Consider the following 21,964-nt stretch of genomic DNA (forward strand, 5'->3'; position numbering starts at 1 on the left):
TCAGGCCACAGTCAGATCTTTAATAAAAGCACTTTGAGTCAGTGACAAACAAGATACAGCAGACATGACAACTCAGAAAAATCAAGCTGGGGGTAGAAGTGTGCTGCTGGTGTTTTCAAAGGATCGAACAAGGTCCCTAAACCTAACCATCCCCTCAGTGGCTTCTCAGCTGCTTACAACACACTAGAAGGCTGCTACAAAAAGTCATTCTTGCCTCACCCCTCCTCGAGTTGGTATGAAAGAGGCATAGAAGGGTCTTTGTTCTGACCAAAACTGATGCAGTAAATTAACCCAGAAAAAACCTCCAGCTCTAATCTGTGAGTGGGAGGTTAAGTTGATTTTATAGGAAGGAGACCAAGCAACCTGCACTCCTCCCCACTTCCTCCTATTTCACAACATGCACTTCAGCTAGGGCACCTTTGTGGAGAAAAGCCTGACACTGCCAGCCTCCCAATAGGATTCATCTAATTTGAGCAGGGCACGGCAAAAAGCATCTCCCTGTAGAAACCATTCCCCATCTTATTGGTCAGTCTGTTCAAAAAGGCTGTCAGCCACATGTTTGACAAGACTATGCATTTTCATTTGGCAATCTCTGTCCTGCTCCCCTTACTGGGAACGTTAGGAGCCCATAAAAGGTGCATATGATCCTTTTCACCATGACATTAGCTAAGTAACCAATTCTAATTCCAAGAGTCAGAGTGATCCTCTTTCACTAACAAATAAGGCCCTGTAGCTCCCTTGGTAAGGGGAGGGGTTCTGCAGCACTGAGAAGAATATGGCAAAGGGCTTGTTCTCAGAAGCCCAGCACACACAAGAGCTTTGGAAGGTTGTATCCCTGCACTTTGGTCTTTGGGTAGTGCCACCTGCTCAGTATCTGTAGTGGTCTGGCTTGAATGGCCCATCTCTTGATAAGCCTAGGTATTTGGCCTGCTTGTCACTCAGCTTTGTCAGCTTCACACACAGTTTATCCAGATGAGCAGCAGCCACAGCTTCATCCAGCTGAAAAACAAAACATTGAGACAAGAATATTAGCAGAACAGAGTGCTATTGGTTCAGGAAGTCATGGTCAATAGTGAGAAATGAATATGTGAAAATCAACAGCAGCCCCAAGAAGGACTTAGACTGACACAGATGAACAGTCAGACAGCTCTTTCCCTGCCAACATACCTCAGCTGCTTGAGCACAGACATCTGCTTTGAGTGCAGAACCGCATTCAGATGAAAAAGCCCCATGCTTTTGAGGGAGTCAAGTTAAGCTTAAGTGAGACAGACAACTTTATATAATCAAGCCCATTTCAATCTCACACATTCACATCCATCCAACAAGTAAAGAACAGAGAGTAAACTATTCAGAGATAAGAATATCCAGTTGGGTAGAATGGTAAAGCCCCAGTCATGTTTCCACTACAAAGACACCTGGACATACTAGACTATCATCTTACATTGTTAGGTAAGTTCTAATACCAGGAAAAAAAAAAACGCATCTCCTTTCCAGATATCCCATCTCAGGGGTACATGTGTTAAGAAATTAATTCCAGAATCACTAATTCAGCAAGAATACTAGTATCTATTGGCATTATCTTCATGAAGAATAAAGCCAAGGTGGGCTGTGGGACATAGGCTCAGAAATGTTGATATATTTCCTTTATCCCAGAGGTGTCAGGCAGACATGCAAACTTGAGAGACTGAAAAATGTGTAAAATTACAAGACAGTTAAGTGCTACAGGAGATAGGTACAGAAGAGTGAGAAAAATAATGAAATGGCAAACTAGCTGCTATTTCAGAGGGGAATGTACAGCCATAAAGGATATTCAAAGATAGAAAGAACAGCACTAAGAAGGGATCGGGTGCTGCTGAGTTACAACAGGACAAATTTGACCACCATTTGTAATTCCTGCAAAATACAAGTAAGCATTGCTAAGGAAACAGATTTAAGGGAAGTCTAAATTCTAGCAGCATGGGAAAGACTGACAATATTTCCCCCATACTAGCTAAATAGATGTGAAAGGTTGCAACAACATATTTGAAGGGCAATAAATCAACAAAACAATTAAGGACCAGATCTTCAGCTTGTGTGAACCAGCACTGAACCAGAATGATTCAATAACTAGTCCTAGATTTCCCAAAGGAGTGTGGTAACAAGCAACTACTCTGAAGTAATCCCATTATAATGAACTAGGTAAAAAGCTACATCTGTACACAGTATAATTCCCTGCAGCTCAACCTGCTCATAGTAAGTAATATGGAACTGCCAACATCTCTTGAGAACCAACACAGCCAGAGATGTACAAGACAAAATTAAAAACATAGGATGAAGTGGTTGAAGACTGTGGAAGTGCACTATGAAAGCTACCAAACACTATATAAGTCAGGATAATCACAAAAGAAAGAAAAAGCTAACTGGAAGGACTGTGTCAGGAGGGAAACAAGTATTTAAGCTTAGTAGATCCTGCCAGGGGAAAAAAAAAAAAAAAAATGAGGGTTAAAAATTGAATGAGTATCTGATTGACTAGACTGACATGTGAAGATCTGATAGGTACATTTCTAGCAAGTTTAAGACCAATTACACCCACTTGAAAAGGAGCTGAGTCCCTGACATTTCCCAGATCAGGTTCTCAAACTGCAGCAGAGATAAGTTGTTTCACAGCTGCTTCAGCTTGGCGACTTCAAGATTTAGATAAAAAGGTACACAAATTTAGATGAAGGTAAGCAGACTTTCTTACCTTAAAATCAGATAGCTGACCATAAGGATGGACAGATTTGGTGCCAAGAACATGGACACAACAGTTTGCCTAGATTTCCAGGAACGCACATTGCAGAAGCGTGTGCGTGTTCGTAATAGCTTATCTTCAAAGCAGTATTCTTGCAGTCAAAGAAAGTGCAATGTAAGGTACTTGGTAACTGTTAAATTTTACATTTGAACCTCAAAACTACTACACAGAACAAGGAAAGATACTAGCCAGAAAATTATCGAAGAAAGCTCTTCTGCCCATCTTTTGTTGGTTCTGACAAGGCAACTGCTTTATTCTTTGAAATACTTTATGGAGTGCAGAGGGTAAAAAAAGCATTTTGTCACAGTATATGAACCTGAAGAATGCTCTACTAACATGCAACTCCATCTAACTGACTGATATGGGCATTACTTCTCATTTCCAGTTCAAGTACGCTTACTAAAAATCATTATTCAGGAAGAGGATGAAACCACATCTTACTAGCAACATTGGACTATAATTTTTGAGAGAATTGTCAACAAAACTTTTCCTTTGAAGCTGATCATGTGTCAGCTTCCTGATTAACTCCTACATTGTATTTCTGGTATGCTTTGCTTGATCATTAACAGATGGTTTTGGAAGCTTAAAGTCCTTCAGCAAACACTTCATAAGTAAGCCCAAAGATACACATTCTACTTCCCAAATGAAAAGTATTTTCGCATTTAGTCTCACACCTGGTTGCATTCCAAAGGCAGTGTGATCTAACTCCAGCATCTTTTTCAATGACCATCTCAAATTCTCAGGCTTGTTTTAGAAAATTAAAACCAGGTTAGTTTTCTAAAAGGAATTTTAGCAAGTTGTGACATGATGCAGATTTTTCCAAGAACAAAGAATGCAGAGAAGTTTAAAGAGAAACACGAGAGAATCTACATATACATTAATATTTTGTGAAGGTATTAGGACCAGATTGTGATAAGCTCTGCTCAGGTACAAATGGGACCCACACCTTATCAACCACAGTAAAAGCGATTCCTAGTTTCACTCCAGCTTCAACTCTGCCCCACTAGAATTTGCTGCTGGATAGGCATGTGAAAGCTTGCTGTGAATGCTGACATTCAGCAGAAAGAACAAGTTGGTTGGGAGAAGCTTCCTGACTACCCTGAGGCAGCACAGGCCTTCCCAACACCTTAGGGAAGAGCCCCAGGTCAAGCCAAAATGTGACTGGACATTCTTATCACAGGACAGACAAGTCCTAGTTCTGCACAACAGGTTAGCCACAAAAGATAGCCCACTTCAGACTCAGCATGACCAAAGCCAAGCATTCACTGATGGACAGAAGCTTCTTGCAACAACATTCAGTAGGAAAATGACCTCAAGCACAAACAAAACAAATCTACATGATCTCATATGAAGTTGGCTTCCTTACAGGCTTGCATCTTTCTGCTATTCTAACTCACCTTCTTTGGCAGGAAATGGACTCCAACAGAGTATTTGTCACTATTGGTCCACAGCTCGATCTGTGCCAGCACCTGGTTGGTGAAGGAGTTGCTCATAACAAAGCTAGGGTGACCCATGGCACAGCCCAAGTTGACCAGTCGGCCCTCTGCTAGCAGTATAATATGATGGCCATTCCTCAGTGTATAGCGATCCACCTGGGTGGGAAAAAGCAAGAGCAGTGCCACGTCAGGGTAAAGAGAGCATTTTAAATCATGCGAAGTTTTGTGGGCTTTCTTGCCACATCAACAATTCAGCAGTGGGCTTGCAACACAGACTTTGATTACAATTGAGACACCCCTCTCTCAATTCCCAGCCAGTGTTTGCAAAGCCTGTAGCTATTCTGGACTTCACACAACATGAATCTTAGCATCTGCTTCATATTTAACCAGTTATGCAGTTCTTCCGGTTTTCCACATAGATGTAGTCTCAGACAGCTGTGGTGGCCAGCATGCTGCTAGCAGTAAAATGCAGTTTATATAAGCCCAATTGTAACAACTGGTGTGGAGAGACAGGAGAGAGAGGGAACACCTCTGCATGCAACAGTCCAGAGCCTTTGCATCTAACACAGGGTAAGAGCCAGAGTCCTCAGCCTGCTGAAACTGCTCCCCTGTGACTCTTCCTATTTCCGTAAAGCCAATGCTTTACAGTATGACAAACAGCCATCCTAGCTTCTGGTGTACCTTCCTTTGCTCTCAGGGGGCCAAAGACATGGTCCTCCACTCACACTGATTTCCAAGCTATGCTGGGGACAACAGGACTCTGCACACAGAATCAAGTCTCAGATGGGCTAAAGAGACAAGTCTTCAGCTATATGAGAGTCCCACACAATTCAGGAGATAATGTCACTTAATGTGCCTCAACTGTCTGGGCCAGACTGGGCTCCTGCAATATTGAAGTTAACTCTGCTTCTCCTTTCCACCAGTCACTAGCTCTTCTCTCCCCTGCCTTCACCCCTGTAGGGGGTTACAATATTAAAGCCCAAAATGAAACACCAATATGGCCTATAAGTTACAAGAATATTCAGTATTCACTTGTATTTATTGCTCATGTCACACCAAGCACATGGGAGTAGAGCAAATCTCTGCAAAGACTTAAAAGATAACCAACGACCAACTTTGACAAAGGTTAATACTTTAGGCAAGTCCATTTATCTTATGCTGTCATAGGACAGCAACTGTGAAAGACCTAAAAGGGTCCCTCCCCACAGCTGTATTTATAATTTAAGTCTCAAAAGTTACTTAATATGAAACAAAACACATCACTTTCAGTTTTATTTTTAAAGCCTTGGACTGAAAGTTAAAAGTTTTAATTGTAACAACAACTGTCATGGTTTAACCTCAGCTGGCAACTGAGCCCCACACAGCCACTCGCTCGCTCCACCCCAGTGGGATGGGGGAGCAACTTGGAAGAGTAAAAGTGAGAAAACTCGTGGGTTGAGATAAAGACAGTTTAATAGGGAAAGCGAAAGCCACGCGCATAAGCAAAGCAAAACAAGGAATTCATTCACCACTTCCCATGGGCAGGCACATGTTCAGCCATCTCCAGGAAAGCAGGGCTCCATCATGCCTAACGGTGGCTTGGGAAGACAAACACCATCACTCCCAACATCCCCCCCTTCCTTCTTCCTCCCCCAGCTTGATATGCTGAACATGACATCATATGGGCTGGAATGTCCCTTTGGTCAGTTGGGGTCAGCTGTCCCAGCTGTGTCCCCTCCCAACTTCTTGTGCACCCCCAGCCTAATTGCTGGTGGGGTGGGGTGAGAGGCAGAAGAGGCCTTGACTCTTGTGTAAGCACTGCTCAGCAGTAACCAAAACATCCCTGTGTTATCAACACTGTTCTGAAAAAACATCTTTGGCAGGTCTTTAGCAGAGACGTAGTAAGCAAGCCAATAGAAACCATTTTATTAGAACAGGTATTTTGCCTTCAGAGCAGGTCTGTGCCTCCACCTGTCTTCCCCAGCTATGCTTCAATCACAGCACTATTTTCTACTTCTTGGGTTCATAGAACAGATTGTGTTTTCAGCACAATATATACAGACAGTAACCACCTCAAACAGAAACCATACATTCTTAATTTCTCCTGTCCAAGAGCAGCACAGCAAGGTAGAGTTACTAAGAATGCTCTCCACTGAGCAGTTGCAATAATTCTTATGGATGCTGATTCTCCATTGTGGACCACAAGTGACAGTGCTCAGTCCACCCAAAAAATACCACATGGGCTATCATAAAATTATGGGAGGAAGTAATGAAACAAAGAGGAAGCAGCCAGAAAGCGGAACACTAAAAACCCTGAGAACAGCTACAATATTGCTTGTCTTAAACATTATATTTACAGATTAAACTACTACAAGGTAGCAGTTAAGTAGCATTTCAGTTTTGAAGTCTGAATTGGGTGGTTTAGGTGTCAAAATATTATATCCATTTAATATCCACACAACTTGCACCTGGACAGCTGCTGACTTGTGCATGGAATCACATACCTTTGGCGATCTGCTGACATGACTCATTCAATGCCAAGGGTAATGCAGAAAATGCAAATTAATGTCTTTGCACAGAAATAAATACAAAATAGTAGTGGTACCAGCAGAGGCTTAAGTCAGTACTGTGGAAACACATCTCATCTATGGGCAGATAAACAGGCTGATTCATAAGCTCAAGAAGTTGCTACAGAAGTAGAATTCCAATTATCCAAGCACTAAATTCATGTCCACGCTTATACAAATGCCTGCTCCCTTTCCCCATTGCTATTTAGCTTGCTGTAGACTTTCTGGCTGCTTCACACTTCCCTCCACACCATGACACAATAATTTATTTGCAGAGCCAAAGTTCATTGATCCCACCCCGACCTTTCCTTCCCCTCTCGAGTTGAGCTTGTGCTACACATCAGTCTCTAATACCAGAACACAGCTGAGCAGGACTGCAGTGCAAACCTATATTCAAAACAGCCTGACAGCTTTTCAGTAATAAGCCTACTTCCTCCTTAACTGTACTTTGAAAGCAACAGATGAGCCAGAATGGCACAATAAGATGTTTTCCTTTCCTAAGTATTAAATATTTCTTACACCAGCTCACCATTTGTAAATAGAGACCATATGGTACTGAAAACTACCAAGTTGGACACTTTCACAATTACTCTGTACCTCTAGCTGAAGTCCAGCAACTCTCAGCTGTGGTATTACTCCTCTGATCAAGAGACGGATGTCTTCATAGGAGGTTAGAGATTTTTGCTCTTGTACTATATTCCCCTCCCTGCTACAGGATATAGAAAAATCTGCCAGGTCTTAGTAAAAATTTGAATATTTAGAGTTAGTACTTGGCATTATAAAACAGGATACCTCACCCAGAACACTGATGTGAAAAAACATATGTTATTCTAAGGATAAGTGCAAGATCTCACACCTTTAACACAGGACTGACCTCGCCTTGAGGTCCCCAAAAGACTGGGGACAAGATGACCACAGAAGTGTCCCTTTGATGAGTCTGAGCAACAAAACTGAGAAACCAGCAATGGCCTAAGTGGCAAACCAATAATTTCCTTCCCAGATTTCAGTGTAAGAGCAGTTCTATCAATTATTGTAATGACTCATCACAGCTGCCCCGAGAAAGGTCTCAACATATGCAGACAAATTCCCATGCAAGCGGTGAGGGACAGAAGCTACAGGATACCTCCTGGGAGCTTGTTTCTAAACCTGAAGTTAATGCATGTCCTAGAAGAGTTAAGCAATTGCAGCAAGTTTCTACTCAATACCTTTTAATCTGTTTAAGGCATGGAATTTGTGGCTCTAAAGTTACATTTTGCCTCCCAGTCCTGCTGTCCCCCTTCTGAAATGAGTAAGCTTTTAGGATATGTATTCATCCACTCCTGCTCAACTGCCCAGCCACCACAGCAATCAGGCACAGAGAAATGAAAATGAAGAATAATGAAGCTTTTACACAGCAGAACTTGTTCGCCTAACACCTGCTCAGCAGGTACTTCCTTAACTTGTCAGACAGGTCTGAAGTCTTTAGGGACAAGAAATCTAAACAGACAAAACGGAGCATAGGGGTATACCACTAGCACAGTGTAGTTACATATAGCATTAAATACACCAATTACAGAGTCCAACTGGGGATTCAAACCAGTTAACAGTGCTTCAGATTCACTGCTAAAAGTCAACAAAACCCAAGTACTAACCTGAGACAGGGACCAGCTTTTACTGGGCTTGACAAGGTACACATCTATAGGCCATCCTCACTTCAGTAAAGCTTCAACCATGTGGAATGGCTGTATAAGGTCAGATTTACCTCTAGGTACATCCCATCTCCAGTGGTAACCAGTAGATGGGTAAGGAAAAGTACAAGAACAGCCCAAGGGTAAAGTGCTATTTCCCCCAGTAAATTGTCTCAGCTTCAACTATCTGTGCATCAAGCTGAGACACAGGTGATCCACTCAGGGCTGTCAAATTTTAGCTAATGACTTTTAAGCAAACACACTTGTGGCACCCACAGTATGCTGGGCAGCTATTTTCACAGCTTTTGCTCTGTGAGCAGGTATCTCCTTTGCATCACTCTGAACATCTTGCTTGTGACAGCAGTTATTTATATAACAGACCAGAGAGGCTCACGGTAGGAGGTAGGTCTTCAGCATTAAACCATATGGATGACTTTGAGCCCAATTCCATGCTTTTGAAAAGGTAATATTCTGGTTTTAACCAGAAACTTGTTACAGTTTTCATACCTTGGACTAGACTGCATCTCATTGCACCTAATACATCTGTGACAGACTGGCTCCTTCAATACAGAGTATATAAAGAAAAAGCGACTACTACCTCTGCCAACAGTGACAATTTTTCACAAGGCCTTTAAAAGACCCATGTGCAGGTAGTTTGTATGATACCATATTAACATCCAATTTCACCTTCAACAATGGTTACTTTTTGAGCAGTCCCAGTTTTAGTTTTAAAACCCAAACTACCAGAAAACAAGCAGCTAGCTACAGGCTCCTCTAGGACAAGAGCTGTTGAGCAAAGTAAGCTCCACACTAAGGTCATGGGCAAGAACAGACTTGAATGTAGTGAGAGCTTGAGGGTATAACTTCATACCTACTTGAGCCCATGCAGAGTGTCCAAACAACAAACAGGATACTGAAAAGATTCTCACAACTGCTTAGTAAGAGCTTGATGTGGGTGGCCAATAAGTCACAGGGGAGTTATGAAAAGTAGAAGGGCAGATTGAGATCTACTAACACCTATGCTTGGGTGTGGCATTTTTAAAAAGTAGAAAACCTGTCCCAGAATCCTGCTATCAGCAAGCACACGCCCTCTTTAAAAAGTAACTACAAGGTGCATGCCAAGTCAGACAAAGCCTGGTTTGCTCTATGTGATTTCTCCCTCAATGCTCGTGTTACAAAACAGTTTTGATTTAGTTTAGCTTTCTCTCTCTGCTTTAGGGGACACAGCTGAAAAGCTGAAATTTTTAGATCACTATTTTCCTGTGTAGCTACAGCCATAGCTTGAAGTAAATACATGGTGGGAATGCAAGCTGAGCAAGGATAAAACATCTTGCCTTGTCTGCCCACGCATAGACTTCTGGTCTACACAGGTTTCTAAAATGAAGTCACTAAGCCTGGAAGAGAAGTCTGAGTTTGGCAGAGCTCCAGATAGGCTTTCCTGAGGCTTCAATCTCCAAGTATAAAAAAAATGCTTTGAAAACAAAGAGGGGTGAATTTTTTCAAACCTTGACAGAATCCCAACAGACATTCCCTTAAGATTCACTCTAATCCTGGCACACTGCACCAGGACCAAGATTGCTCTGGTGCAGAGCAGTACCTGAGCAAGCAGCTTTCTGAGAGGAAATTCAAATCAGCCACTATGGCCTCTGCTCTTAAGAAGTTTTATACAGTGTCTAATGGTCTGTTTCAGCTGGGGGCTATCAAAGAAAGCACATTTCTATACCTCCTCACCATAACCCAATCCTCAAAGCTGACTTCCTGTAAGGAATGAACTTGATGCAATTAATTGTCTACACAACCACCACTAAGGGGTAGGCTCCTGTTTGTCAAGGAAGTAAGAACACAGAGAAAGATGCATCCATACCAGGCACCTCTTGCCAGAGACCACGCTGTACACTTGGTCACTGGCTGGAACCAATTGCTTTAATACCAACACAAGAATACAATGTGCAGATTGTTCCAGGTTAATCAGGGAAGAACAGAGCAGAATCTCCATTCTGATCAGCCAAGAGCAACACTGGCTTCCAAGAAAGCTAGAAACACAAAGTACCTGAAGAGGAACACCCCCCTTTCTCGAAACAGACATTGGTTAGCTATTGCTTCTTTCTAGCAGGAGAGCTTGTGCAAGGGCTGTCTCACCTGAGGTTTAACATTCACCGCCTCTACTGCATTTTCGTTCAGCCACTTTGCATCAACTTCCACATCAAAATGGCCAATATTACACACTATGGCATCATCCTTCATCTGCTCAAAGTGCCTGCAAAAAAAAAAAGTTATATCAAAAGTTAACACATAAAAATTTTTTCTTCAGCACCAGAAGATGCTCTGGTCCATAGCTTTGCTCAAGGAGAAATGAAAAGTGCCTGACTCACTGCCTACATTTGACTCTCACAAGATGTGTAGGTCTGGTAATCTTCCAGGCATGTGAAGTCTGCTGGAAAAATTATCAAGCTTCTAGGGAAGGACACTTCCCAAGGATGTAAGAGTTATGGGAGAGAAAGTATTTTCCCAGTATGGAAAGTAAAATTATTTTGTTTCATTGGTCAAAACTGAAATACCTGCAGTTATTATCACTCCTACACAGAAGAAAACATTTTTTTCATGACTTTAAAGTTTCCAGCAGTTTTACATCTCTAGAGACTAATGGCCTTATCTCCTCCCACTTAATCTGATCTTCCACTACAACATGTACAATCATAATGTCAAAGATAGGAATGAGTTTGTGTGGAGTGGAGGGGCTATAAATTGAGATCTAAGAAGCAGTAACAAAAAAACTACAGGGTAGTTTATTGAGAACAGGCTAGTTTCAAGTCTGCTATGCATACTCACAGATGGAATCACTTTCAACCTTTACTTCTCAACCTTTACCTACCTACTCTTCTGTTCACATTTATCTGTCCTAACACAGAATTTAGCCCTGAATATCTCATTCTCCAAAAGTCTATCTATCCCTCTACACCTTTTCTTTCTCCATCATTACATGCTGTAAGACAGGAACAATTGCAACATGGCAACATCCAACAGACCTGAAAGTCCAAAGCCCAAATTTCTCACTAAATTGATGCTATATTCTGATGTCCAGAAATGAGACTGTGTGCTAACTCTTACCATACAATCATAACTTGTCAGCAGCATTTAAAAAAAAAAATCTAACTGTACAGCTATGCTTTCACTAAAGCAAGTGGCTAGACCATACCTGCCCTGAACAATGTCAGTGCAGCCAGTGGTGGTAACAAAGATATTGCCTTCTTTGCAGGCCTCCTCCATGGTTGTAACTTCATAACCTGAAAAGAGAAAAAGTTATTCCTCTACCCAACCACCAGCATTTATTAAAAAGTGGGATACAATATTACAAGTAGAAAAGTACTGAGAAAGAATGCATAAGAGAAGTCTGTGCCAACACCTGACCTATGGAGGATGTGAGGTAGTAGGCATACTTTCTTACTAAATACCAACATAGCACAAAAAAAATCTATTCCTCACCGGTTTCCCATCTGTAGATCTATACATTCAATGTCTTATGTCCATAGATGCACTATCTGGCACTGCACTCAGACTGGATTCAGGTGGTCAAGTTTGCAAAGGAAAGTACACCCACAACACCTGCAGGTTCTAGTCAGGTATGACTAAAAACGGGATAAACTGGTACTACAAAGCATAGTTACACAAGGCACCCACAGAAGAGAGTGAGCACAGCTGGAAAGACAGAGAGCATGGCATTGCTCTCCAAAAACACCTACTGAAGGTAAGGTCTGGTGTTTTACTGTGGAGAGATTCTAGTGAAGTCTTAACCCACACTGGAGGTTAGAGTTGCACAACTTGAGGATAATGAACCCATTCAAACCCAGGCTTACAGCATTATGAATGGGGGCCTTACCCCACTATGGTCTCTATATCCTTGACTCCAAACACATCTTCAAGGCCTATACTAATAAACTCCTTCCCTAACTGTAAGGAAAGAATTCCTACAGTTAAACTGGAGTCACCTCTACCTCAACAGGGTGAGGGCTGAAACCCACTGAACCCTTCTTGGCCAACTATCACTTATTGCTCTACACTGACACACAGAGACCCTCATCAGATGCATTAATTTCTGCATCTCCTTAGTCCTCACCTTCCATGGCTGCCTGCAGTGCATTGATGGGATCAATTTCCGTGATGATGACTCTGGCTCCAAAGCTCCGCAGGGCCTGAGCACAGCCTTTGCCCACATCACCATAACCTGCCACAACTGCTACTTTTCCAGCAATCATGACATCTGTAGCACGTTTGATGCCATCAATGAGGGATTCTCTGCAACCATAAAGGTTATCGAACTTGCTCTGAGAAAGAAAAAGGAGCAGTTTCAGAAAAGATGAAAGGCACTCAAGTTAAAATTCCTTAGAGAAACAAAATGGACTTCCGTGCAAATACTACAAACCAGGAGGCTGACAGTCAGCTAAATACTTTAACCACAATGAGGGATGGGAAGAAGATAACCTGGTTGGATGTTTTTATCTATCCAGTGTCAATCTATATAGTTAGACCAGATACAGGCTTCAGCACACCCCTGCTGAGAAGCATTTCAGAAATATGTTGTCTACTGACTAGGGCTTGGACACATTAAAAGCTTGTTAGAGGTAACCTGAATTTATCAAGTAAAAGCACAAACAATTCTTTCATACAGAGGTAGGTCTGAGTTCCTTAACCAGATGTTCACCAGTTCTCTGCTGCTGTTTATCAATGAACTGAACCAAGTGCCACAGGTAGGCAAAAAACACCAGCAGAATATGACCAATTGGTTAGCACATATTCTTATCTTTGCAAGACACATGCACCCTGCAGAAGCACCAAGTTGCACACAACAACCATGATAAATTGGTTCCTGCAGCCCAGGAAGATCAAAATTGTCTCCTTGCCCAGGAGCAGTTACAGTAACACTGCCAGACCTCACCACTGCTCAGATCTAGAAATATCCAGCAAGTAGCCATTAAAAATACTGGTCATTACAACCAAGAATCCCTGGATTTCATCTCCTAATGCCCCATCGCAAAACATCCTCCTACTGTAACATTAACACATGAGCTTAACAGCCAGACCTCCAAATCAAAATTCCCCTGCTAAATCAGATGTTAAATAGTACTCCAGTTGGAATATCTTCCTAAACTCAGAAACACATATTGCTGTACTGATTTTTGTAATGCTCCTCCTTTTTCTCCCTGGGCCCTTCATTTTGACCAGGAGGATGGGCTGTATAAACAGATCTGATTATCTGAAGAGTTACAGAAGCCAAGAATTTAAAAAAAAAAATCTGGTTACCAAAGTTGTGCTATGCTTCCCGAGGCAGGGGTGTAAAGAACTCGCCGTTCACAGCAAAATTCTAATCTCAAAGCCCGTCCCGTGCTTTCTACAGCCTTAGGTCACTAATCATTCTTGCTTTTACTTAATACAGGCAGCGCTCTGTCTGCTACAAGCAATCTTAAGACTGCATACCTAGATGTGAGTAGGCACACTGATCTTTCAAATGGGACCTACCTTGCAACTATGGCTGGTGCCATCTAGCACATGCAAGGTTATGTTACAGTTTGGTTTTTCAGTCTACAGCTCACAACTGTAAAATTTTTATAATAAAAAAAAAAGCAAAGTCCGTGTATAAAAATGTTGCAGCTATGACTACAATGCAGTATCTGAGCAAGTTATGAGGTACAGTGGCATACCACTCCCAGCCTCAGAAATTGGCCGAGGACTAATGTGTAAGAAGTTATAGTTCAGATCCAGAAGTTCCTGACTCAGTGCCTGTAAGTCCTATCACAGGCACATTTGCCATTAATGTTTCAGAAAATTTGTGTTACCAATCCTTCAAATTCCAAAGCTAGTGCCAGTTGGTAATCCTCTTTTCTAGTCCTCCAGCTGATTTTCCTTGCAGTATAAGTCTTCTTATGGAAGAAAACAGCAGGGTCAGATTTGATTCCTCATCACCAAATCCCCCAATTGCAATCAAAGCCTTCCAGGTGCCTGTGCACTCCCATGCGGGCAAGGTAGCAGTGTGCCAGATGCAGACATCTGTCCCACTGAATACATTTGAGTGGCAGGAGGGAAGAACTGAACTGGATGCTGCCTGCTTTCTCTCTTCAAATACTAGTATAGGAACCTGGCACCAACTGAAAATATCAAACTGGGAGAACAGATTTTGTCAGCTCAGTTGCATGTCTTCCTGGAGATCTGTAACTGTGGTAACTACAAATCTTTTACTACATAAATACCAAACAGTACTTGAAAATAAGCACTTGTTAGGCACTAGGATAAAGTGAGCTCAACACAAATCCACTCAAGAGGCTTTTTTAGAAACACCTGAATTTCCAAATATAATAAACACTATTAATAGTTATTATGCAGAAGGCACAAATCTAGGTGAAAAGGATGCAAAGAAACAAGCTTCTTCCAAGATCAACTGGATTCCAGCCCACTAGCTATGAAATAAAAATGCCAGATGCGCCCGTGAGCAGAAAGGAGATACTCTTCAGATAGCAAACTGCAGAGAAAGCAGGCCAAACAGTCAGTGAGAACTACTATGCCCAATAAGATAATGTTAGTATGGTAACTTGAAATAGATTTAGCAACTAGATTTAAAAAAAAAACAAACCTAGATGCATAAACCTTAAGTACGCCTGAAATTCCCACTATAATTCATCAGCATCCAAAAAGAACCAGCACCCTTTAAACACCATTCCCCCTCAACTCTCAGTTCACCAGGATTTGTCTTAGAAAGCAGTAATATAGCTAAGCAAGGAATAAATACCTCCTGCCCTATCCTTTGCAGCTGCGCTCCCAGAGATACCTTGTCAGATCAAGCAACCTCTACCAGCCACAAGCTCACGTAGGTCACACCCTCTTTTCCAGCTGGTACCTGCCACCTACCTGTGAGCTTTAAGCTACTCAGAGTGAGGACATGTCCCTTGCCACAGGAACCAACTGTGCCCCCAGAGCCATCATTTCCAAAGGTGTTTTCATATTATTAAAATGCAGAAGAAAGCATGTCCTTACGTACAAAAAAAGCCCTTGATGTTCTGAAAACAGGGTGTTTACAATGGCATATCCCATGAGAGACATCGTAGGCTCACTTCAAGGATATGATGAAAATCTGTTCAGTACCAGGTCAAGAATAGCTCAGCAAGAGAAGGAATATTTGCATGGGAATGACAACATCCCAACACGAAACTGGTCAGACAGCAGAACATAGCAGAAGGGCTCTAGCTGCATTACCTTGGTGACAGAGTCATTAACATTGATAGCTGGCACTTTCAGGGTCCCATTGGCCTTCATCTTGTACAGGTTGTGAACTCCAGTGGTTGTCTCTTCTGAAATACCTCTAATTCCTGTGGGGAGAGTAAAAGGATTCACCTTAGTTGGAGTTAATGCTGCTGCAAACCAACACATCCAGGTGCTGGGAGCATCTTCCGGATATCTAAGTTAAACAAACCCTTTGCAGGAAGCAGGGAGGAGACGAGAACTCTCGTTTGGATCCTCCAACAGTAGTTTGAAATTTCAAACCAGTTTCTTCCCCCACAAAGCACATAAGAGCAGGACAAAATATTCTTTGGAAAACTGGAAGGGACCAGCTCTAGACCAGGGAATTGGGAAAGACCCCATTCTAATCTATTTTCTCACAAAATGATCAAAAAACTCCTCTGCAAAAAGGGCAAGATGTTCACCTCAGTGATGTTTCTACAGCCTAGTCAATTCTTGCAAGGTGGCTTGAAAGGACATGATACCTAGATAAACACACTTAAATCTAAAGCACTCTGATCAGCTGAAAACAGTAAAAAAATCAAATACACAGTTCGCTATTCCGAATCCTTCTGCTGCAATCAACTTCAGCTCTGATGAAGCAGCCAACATACCCCCTAAATATGGATACTAGCTACATGAAACTTCAGTTTCATGGGTATTACTACCACAATCAAAAAACATCATTTCAAATCTATCCTTGTTTGAAAACAGTCCAGGAGGCAGAGACCAAAGGACTGTCTAGAAAGACCAACATCATATAATGGACTAAGATCCTGATAACACAGGAACTGACATGGGGTTACCTGGCTCCACATTACACCAAAAAGCCAAAGCTGTAACGGCACCCCCGGCCTTAAGGATCCTGACTCTTCACGGACCTTTTGACAACAGCCAATTGTTCAGAAGTGGCATCACTGCACATGACTTCTGGATATCTCTCCTCTCATGTCTCAATAATACCTTATTATATATAAACTGTCTAGCTGCTACACCAGGTAACACCCAATTACTTCAAAAGCCTGTCTGCACAAAAAGGTACTCAATTTATGACAATCAGAATAAATCTGAAACTAAAATATTCAGTCTGGCTGAATTTCCACTGTAGAGGATAGGGTAATTATGTTTGTTCTTTAAGGACTGAAGGCATACTTCAAGGCAATTATTTTGTTGAAGTACAAACTATTGGGGGAAAATAGAGGAATTCTGCTAAATCAGGCTGAAACCACAAACAGAAGCAACATCTCTATAAAGAGATCTATGTGGCATTTGGAGCTAATTCAGACTCACAAGGAGAAAATATGAAAACAATGAATACCAAGTTCTACGTACATCAGAGATTTATGCAAAGACACTGCCCCTCCAGGCAAGTGACCTCTCACATTGACCTCATAGAATAAAATTGAAAGGAAGCTCATAGGCAAAATAATTTTACAGTCATTTTGATAGTAAAACTCTGAGAAATAAACTTTTATAAATTGTTCTGTTCATGCCCTTTTACTGATGAAGCAGGTGACAGCCCAGATTATCCTACATGAGTACACATGAACAGACAGAAATATTGCTCCTTTTCATGTCATTTTTCTTAATTCCTCTCCCTCACTGTATAATATATAATCACTCCCAATTCCTACATACATTTTTTTATCCACACTCTATCTACAGTCCTTCTAATGTTTCAAAAAGGTGAATAGCCTTCCTATTGCACAAATAGCAAAAGCAGAGGGGCCAAAGGACTTACCCAAGATTACCAGCCAGCAGCAATGGCAGGGGTCCTCAACCACAGCCCACATACCTTCTCAGTAGCCAATATTATTTTAGGGATGGGCAAGTGGGAAACAACATGGATAACCCACAGAAAAATCCAAAAAATTATTTATGTGGTACATTAATTCTGGGTATCAAAGAGAAGTGTCCAAGTGTCACTACCTCCCCAGCCACCAAGACCTATGAGAAGTTTATAGGACAGGATGAATAACTGAAGAATCACCTCTCTGAACAGCACACAGAACAGTCAACACTGTTGGGATCAACAGTGTCAGCAGAGCCCAAGTTGGGAACAGGAACAAAGCTAATGAGATCCACACCTCCAGCTGAGCAGCTGACTTTGCCCACAGAAGACAAACAAAGAGGTCAGCCCCCTGAGGGGCCTGCAGGCTCCGGGGAGGTTCCTTGAGGCCAGACCAGGACACTGCAAGAACACCGGAGGGCAGGAAAGCCAGAGCATGCGTTTCAGGGCTACATGTACCTGCACCCTCCGGGCACCCCAGGGGTGCAGTCGCCCAGGCACTGCTCCCTAGCAGGTACCTGCACCCGCCGAGCACCCAGGGATGCTGTGCCTCCTGGGCACAGCTCACTAGCAGGCTACAGGAGCACGGCTCCTGGCAGAAGGCAGACAGGTGTTTTGCCCCAACCCTTTGAGTTTCATCTGCCCAGCTGGAACAAGAGCCATGGTGACAGCTGCTGGGAACCCAGGGGCTCAGGTCACATACACACACACACCCCCCCCCCCAGCAAGGGAGGGGTCAAAAGGGAAGAAAGGAGAATCCCAAATTTGTACCAGAGCTCAATTAAGTAAGAAAGAATAAAGCTTGTTAAAGTCATCTTCAAAGTTCACGGCTTAAGCCCTCAGGAAGCGCAGCCCGTTGCATTTCCCCTAGCCTGCATCTGGGGGACACATGCCTCCGTCCCGAGATCTTCCCGCTTCCAAACGGGGAGAGCACCCGCGGCGGCCCCGCCCCCAGCCCCCGCTCCGCGGCGCAACACCGACACCTAGCGCCGCCCCACCGGAGCCGCCGCCGCCCCCCCCCCAGTCACACTCCACAGGTGGAGATGCTGCTGCAGCCCCCTCTGCCCAGCTCCTCTCGGCAGGTTAGCAGCACTCAGATGCCGATGCTGGTTAAAACCCATCCCTGACGCCTCAGTGGAGGAGGCTAAGACAGAGCCATCAGACCTCCCTGTTGCTTCCCAGACCACCGGGCAGAAGCAGCAGCACAGTGTCACACAAGGAAATGAGACCGACAGCACTAGAAGGAAATAGAGCTTGATTAGGCTGGTTTATCCCCCCAGAGGTCTGTCTCATCGCAGACCTCGCACAGAGCCTTCGGTAACTACACTCCCCAGATGGTTACCTGCAGAGAGAACTAGTTCAGGCTTTAGCATATTTAGGGCTTTGTTGGAGGGGTCAGGACAGTTTAAAGAACATTGCCTGGTGCACAGTGAAACACGGCATCTGTCGTAAGTCTCCCAAAAGTATCAATTTTCCAGTGCAACTGCCTAGATGAAGTACAATCACCCCCTTGTGAAGGAAATCTGTGGGAGGTCATGGCAGAAACCTCCAGTTCAAATCTGCCCTCTCTCTTCTGGTCTATCTAGCAACTAGGAGACACACTCATCATCCTTCAAAAGCTCTCCAGGCTGACATATCTTAGCTTAGCAGATTGTCTTTAAAATTGCAGTAAGCAAACCTCATACCACATATACCAGCAGCTTCCCTTCCCTGAAGGCCACCTGCCTGCTGCTCCCAGGTGACATTTACAGCTGGTCTAAACTACTTTGCAACTCTGCTAGAAGAAGTGCTGCCTACACCACTCAATTTCAGTGCCTGGGTGACTTAAGTGACTGGAGAACAGCAAAGGTCCTACAGCAAGGAAAAGGTTGAATTAAATTGAAAAAGCCTTGTTGGAACACTCAGACCTGCTCTGCACTCCTATATTTCTTACCTGATCAATGAGCAAGTCTACATCAATGGATCACAAATGATCCAATCTTCTCCATCCTTTCCCAACAGTACTCTTCTGCACAGATGCCAGATACCTCCCTTGCACAAGTTCAGATGACTTTCTCCTTTGTTCACTTCTAGTTTTCCCCCTCCTTCCTTTATTTATCTTGGTTTTAAGGGCATTTGTTTAGTGAAGTAAGCCAATAGTGCAAAGGCCATTCTGCCCTCTAACAGCAGTCATGATTAGGGAGAGGGGAAGATTGCTGAGCATTTCCACACAGCTATTTAACACATCTCCTCATTGAAGAAGACTTGAATGAGCCCTACTTTCAACTGTTAGTTGCACACTAACTTATATTTAAAATAGAAGCAGCTGAAGCATGGAAGACAGACAGTTCCCTTTGAAATTAGCCCAGAAAACTTGTCCAGCCTTCAAATGGCACTTTCAGATGCTTCATGCTGAAATGTCTCCTCCACTCACAATCCAGTTCTTCTACACACTGTGCATGCTCTAACATTACTCTTGCCCTACCTCTCCCCCAAAGAGGTCAAATATAACCACAAGCCCTTAGGATATATTAGCCTTTATTATCTTCCAAGATACAAAAAAAACCAAAAAAAAAATGGATGCTACACAGCTTCATTTCAGCAGTCTTTGCAGCAAAAGGCTAAGCATGGAGCTCAGTTAAATGAGACCAAGACTCTACTCAGTGGGTCCCATTCTGAAAGGTTTGCTGTTTCCAAGGAGCAATGGACTGGAAGGTAAAGCAGATAAAGTTCTGTCACCCTCCACACAAATCAGTCTTAATTAGTTTACTGAACGGCTGCAAGGAGGCTTTTCAACTACAGTCAGTGCAGATAATGCACACATTTTGGCAAGGGAAATGTTGACAGGTATGGCATCCTGCCTAGACTCTTCAAAAACCCAGTGGAAGAGCCATTCTTATGAATTTAGGAAGCAACTCCAGGCAGTAGGGATGTTTTTTTAACAATAGCAGGTTAAAGATGGATGCCGAGACAGTTCAACAGCCATTGCCCTACCGCACCGTATTATACCGGTCGCTTCCACACCAGGAGCACAAGACAAGTAAGAGGGAGCAAAGGGCTGGATGGGAGAAAGAAACGGCCAGCAGGAGGGCTGGAAGTGTGAAAGGAGCTCAGCACAAGGACCCCCAGGAACAGGGACACCAACTGAGGTGTTGCATGTGCATGGCAGGGAAACAACCCTGCAAAACAGAGTATGAACATGGAAAATGCATTTTTTGGCCTCTGACAATGCCAGGAAGACAGGGAGGCATGATCAACTGTGGCATTCCTTGGCATTAAATGGCAGGAAAGCAAGAGGTCATGAACATCAGACAGAGGCAATCTAGGAAGCAAGAGACCTTCAACAGAAGAGAGGGGATCCCAGCATGGCTGAGCAGACACCAATGAAAACCTCTCATTACAGTTTAAATAACACTAAGATGTTGACTATTGGATTACTAGTGACAGCAGGCTGAGGATGAAGGAGAAAGTGAGACCTGTCACACAGAAGTTTCCTCTCTTCCTGGTGCCCCTACCTGCATGAGCACATGGATGGGGAGCAGCCCCATACTCCTCCCCTCACACAGCCCTATCCATGGCCTGCTACCTTCAGATTTTTTCCCCCATAGCTTCCTCTTAAAGCAGTGTAAGAGTCAGAGGAGAGCTGATCCAGCAGGCTTCTACAGCAACCTCACCTCTATGGATCAAGAACGAACATCAGCACACCCCACTGTATCAGTTTAGTTTCCACCCCCATCACCATCCAATTTTCTTCACATCCCAGATCAAACATGCCTTTTAGCAACATCTGCAGCTTGCAGCTGCACGGATTATGGACACTGGGAGAGCTTAGGAGAATCCATCACACCTGCCAGGCACAGATCAGCCTGCTACTGCAGGTCATGGCAAATTCCCTTCAGATAAATCTTTTTACATAAACATGTGCTAGCAACACCACACAGATCTGTTTTCAGTTTTAGTAACTTACACTGAAGGTAGTAACTCAACAAAGCAAGAGTCCCAACCCTGACTCCATCAACATCTTCACTGACAAACTACAAAGCATTAACTCATCCAGTTTATATGAGGCAGAAAACTTTTCCCTTTCCAAGAAAGGCTACAGGTTGTCATGACTTCATCCAGAGGTGCACTAAGAAGATGGGGAAGAAAAAGCACTGCTGTAAAAATATTAACTGCAAGCAGACATTAAGCAATTCTAAAACACAGCCCATTTCCAGGAAGCTTTTGGAAAGTCAGCAGTACCACTGGTCATTCTCAGGTAATGGGCACTGTGAAGGATGGCCAGAAGGACAGGTCACTGTAACTTATATATTACAGAGCAGAGATGGAAACAGCTCCTGCAGGTAAGAAATTCTGGTCTTGGACTGTAAGCAATTTTCATAGATGACTCATTCATAGCCTGTTTGCACATGCCTGTCTCTCCTCCCCCACCCCTTTTACACAAGCAGGGAATTCCCACAGAAACAAGACTGCCTAAACAGCTTCCCAAGCAGAACTGTACCTGACAAAAC

At 43.1% G+C, this 21,964-nt stretch overlaps 1 protein-coding gene across 2 annotated transcripts in view; it reads right to left on the bottom strand.

Annotated features, from left to right (window-relative positions):
• The window catches only part of AHCY (adenosylhomocysteinase), a 29,111-nt gene continuing 7,147 nt past the window's right edge, over window positions 1–21,964 (bottom strand). For both annotated transcript variants that reach the window (XM_052790212.1, XM_052790204.1), the window contains 6 exons: window positions 15,662–15,774; window positions 12,534–12,741; window positions 11,616–11,703; window positions 10,559–10,676; window positions 4,168–4,362; window positions 1–999 (listed from right to left, as the gene is read on the bottom strand). In XM_052790212.1, coding sequence (XP_052646172.1) covers window positions 868–999; window positions 4,168–4,362; window positions 10,559–10,676; window positions 11,616–11,703; window positions 12,534–12,741; window positions 15,662–15,774 — 854 coding nt within the window. In that variant the 3' untranslated portion in view covers window positions 1–867. The remainder of the gene's footprint in view (window positions 1,000–4,167; window positions 4,363–10,558; window positions 10,677–11,615; window positions 11,704–12,533; window positions 12,742–15,661; window positions 15,775–21,964) is intronic.

Source organism: Harpia harpyja, chromosome 1, assembly GCF_026419915.1.
Source record: "Harpia harpyja isolate bHarHar1 chromosome 1, bHarHar1 primary haplotype, whole genome shotgun sequence".
Taxonomy (NCBI): Eukaryota; Metazoa; Chordata; class Aves; order Accipitriformes; family Accipitridae; genus Harpia; species Harpia harpyja.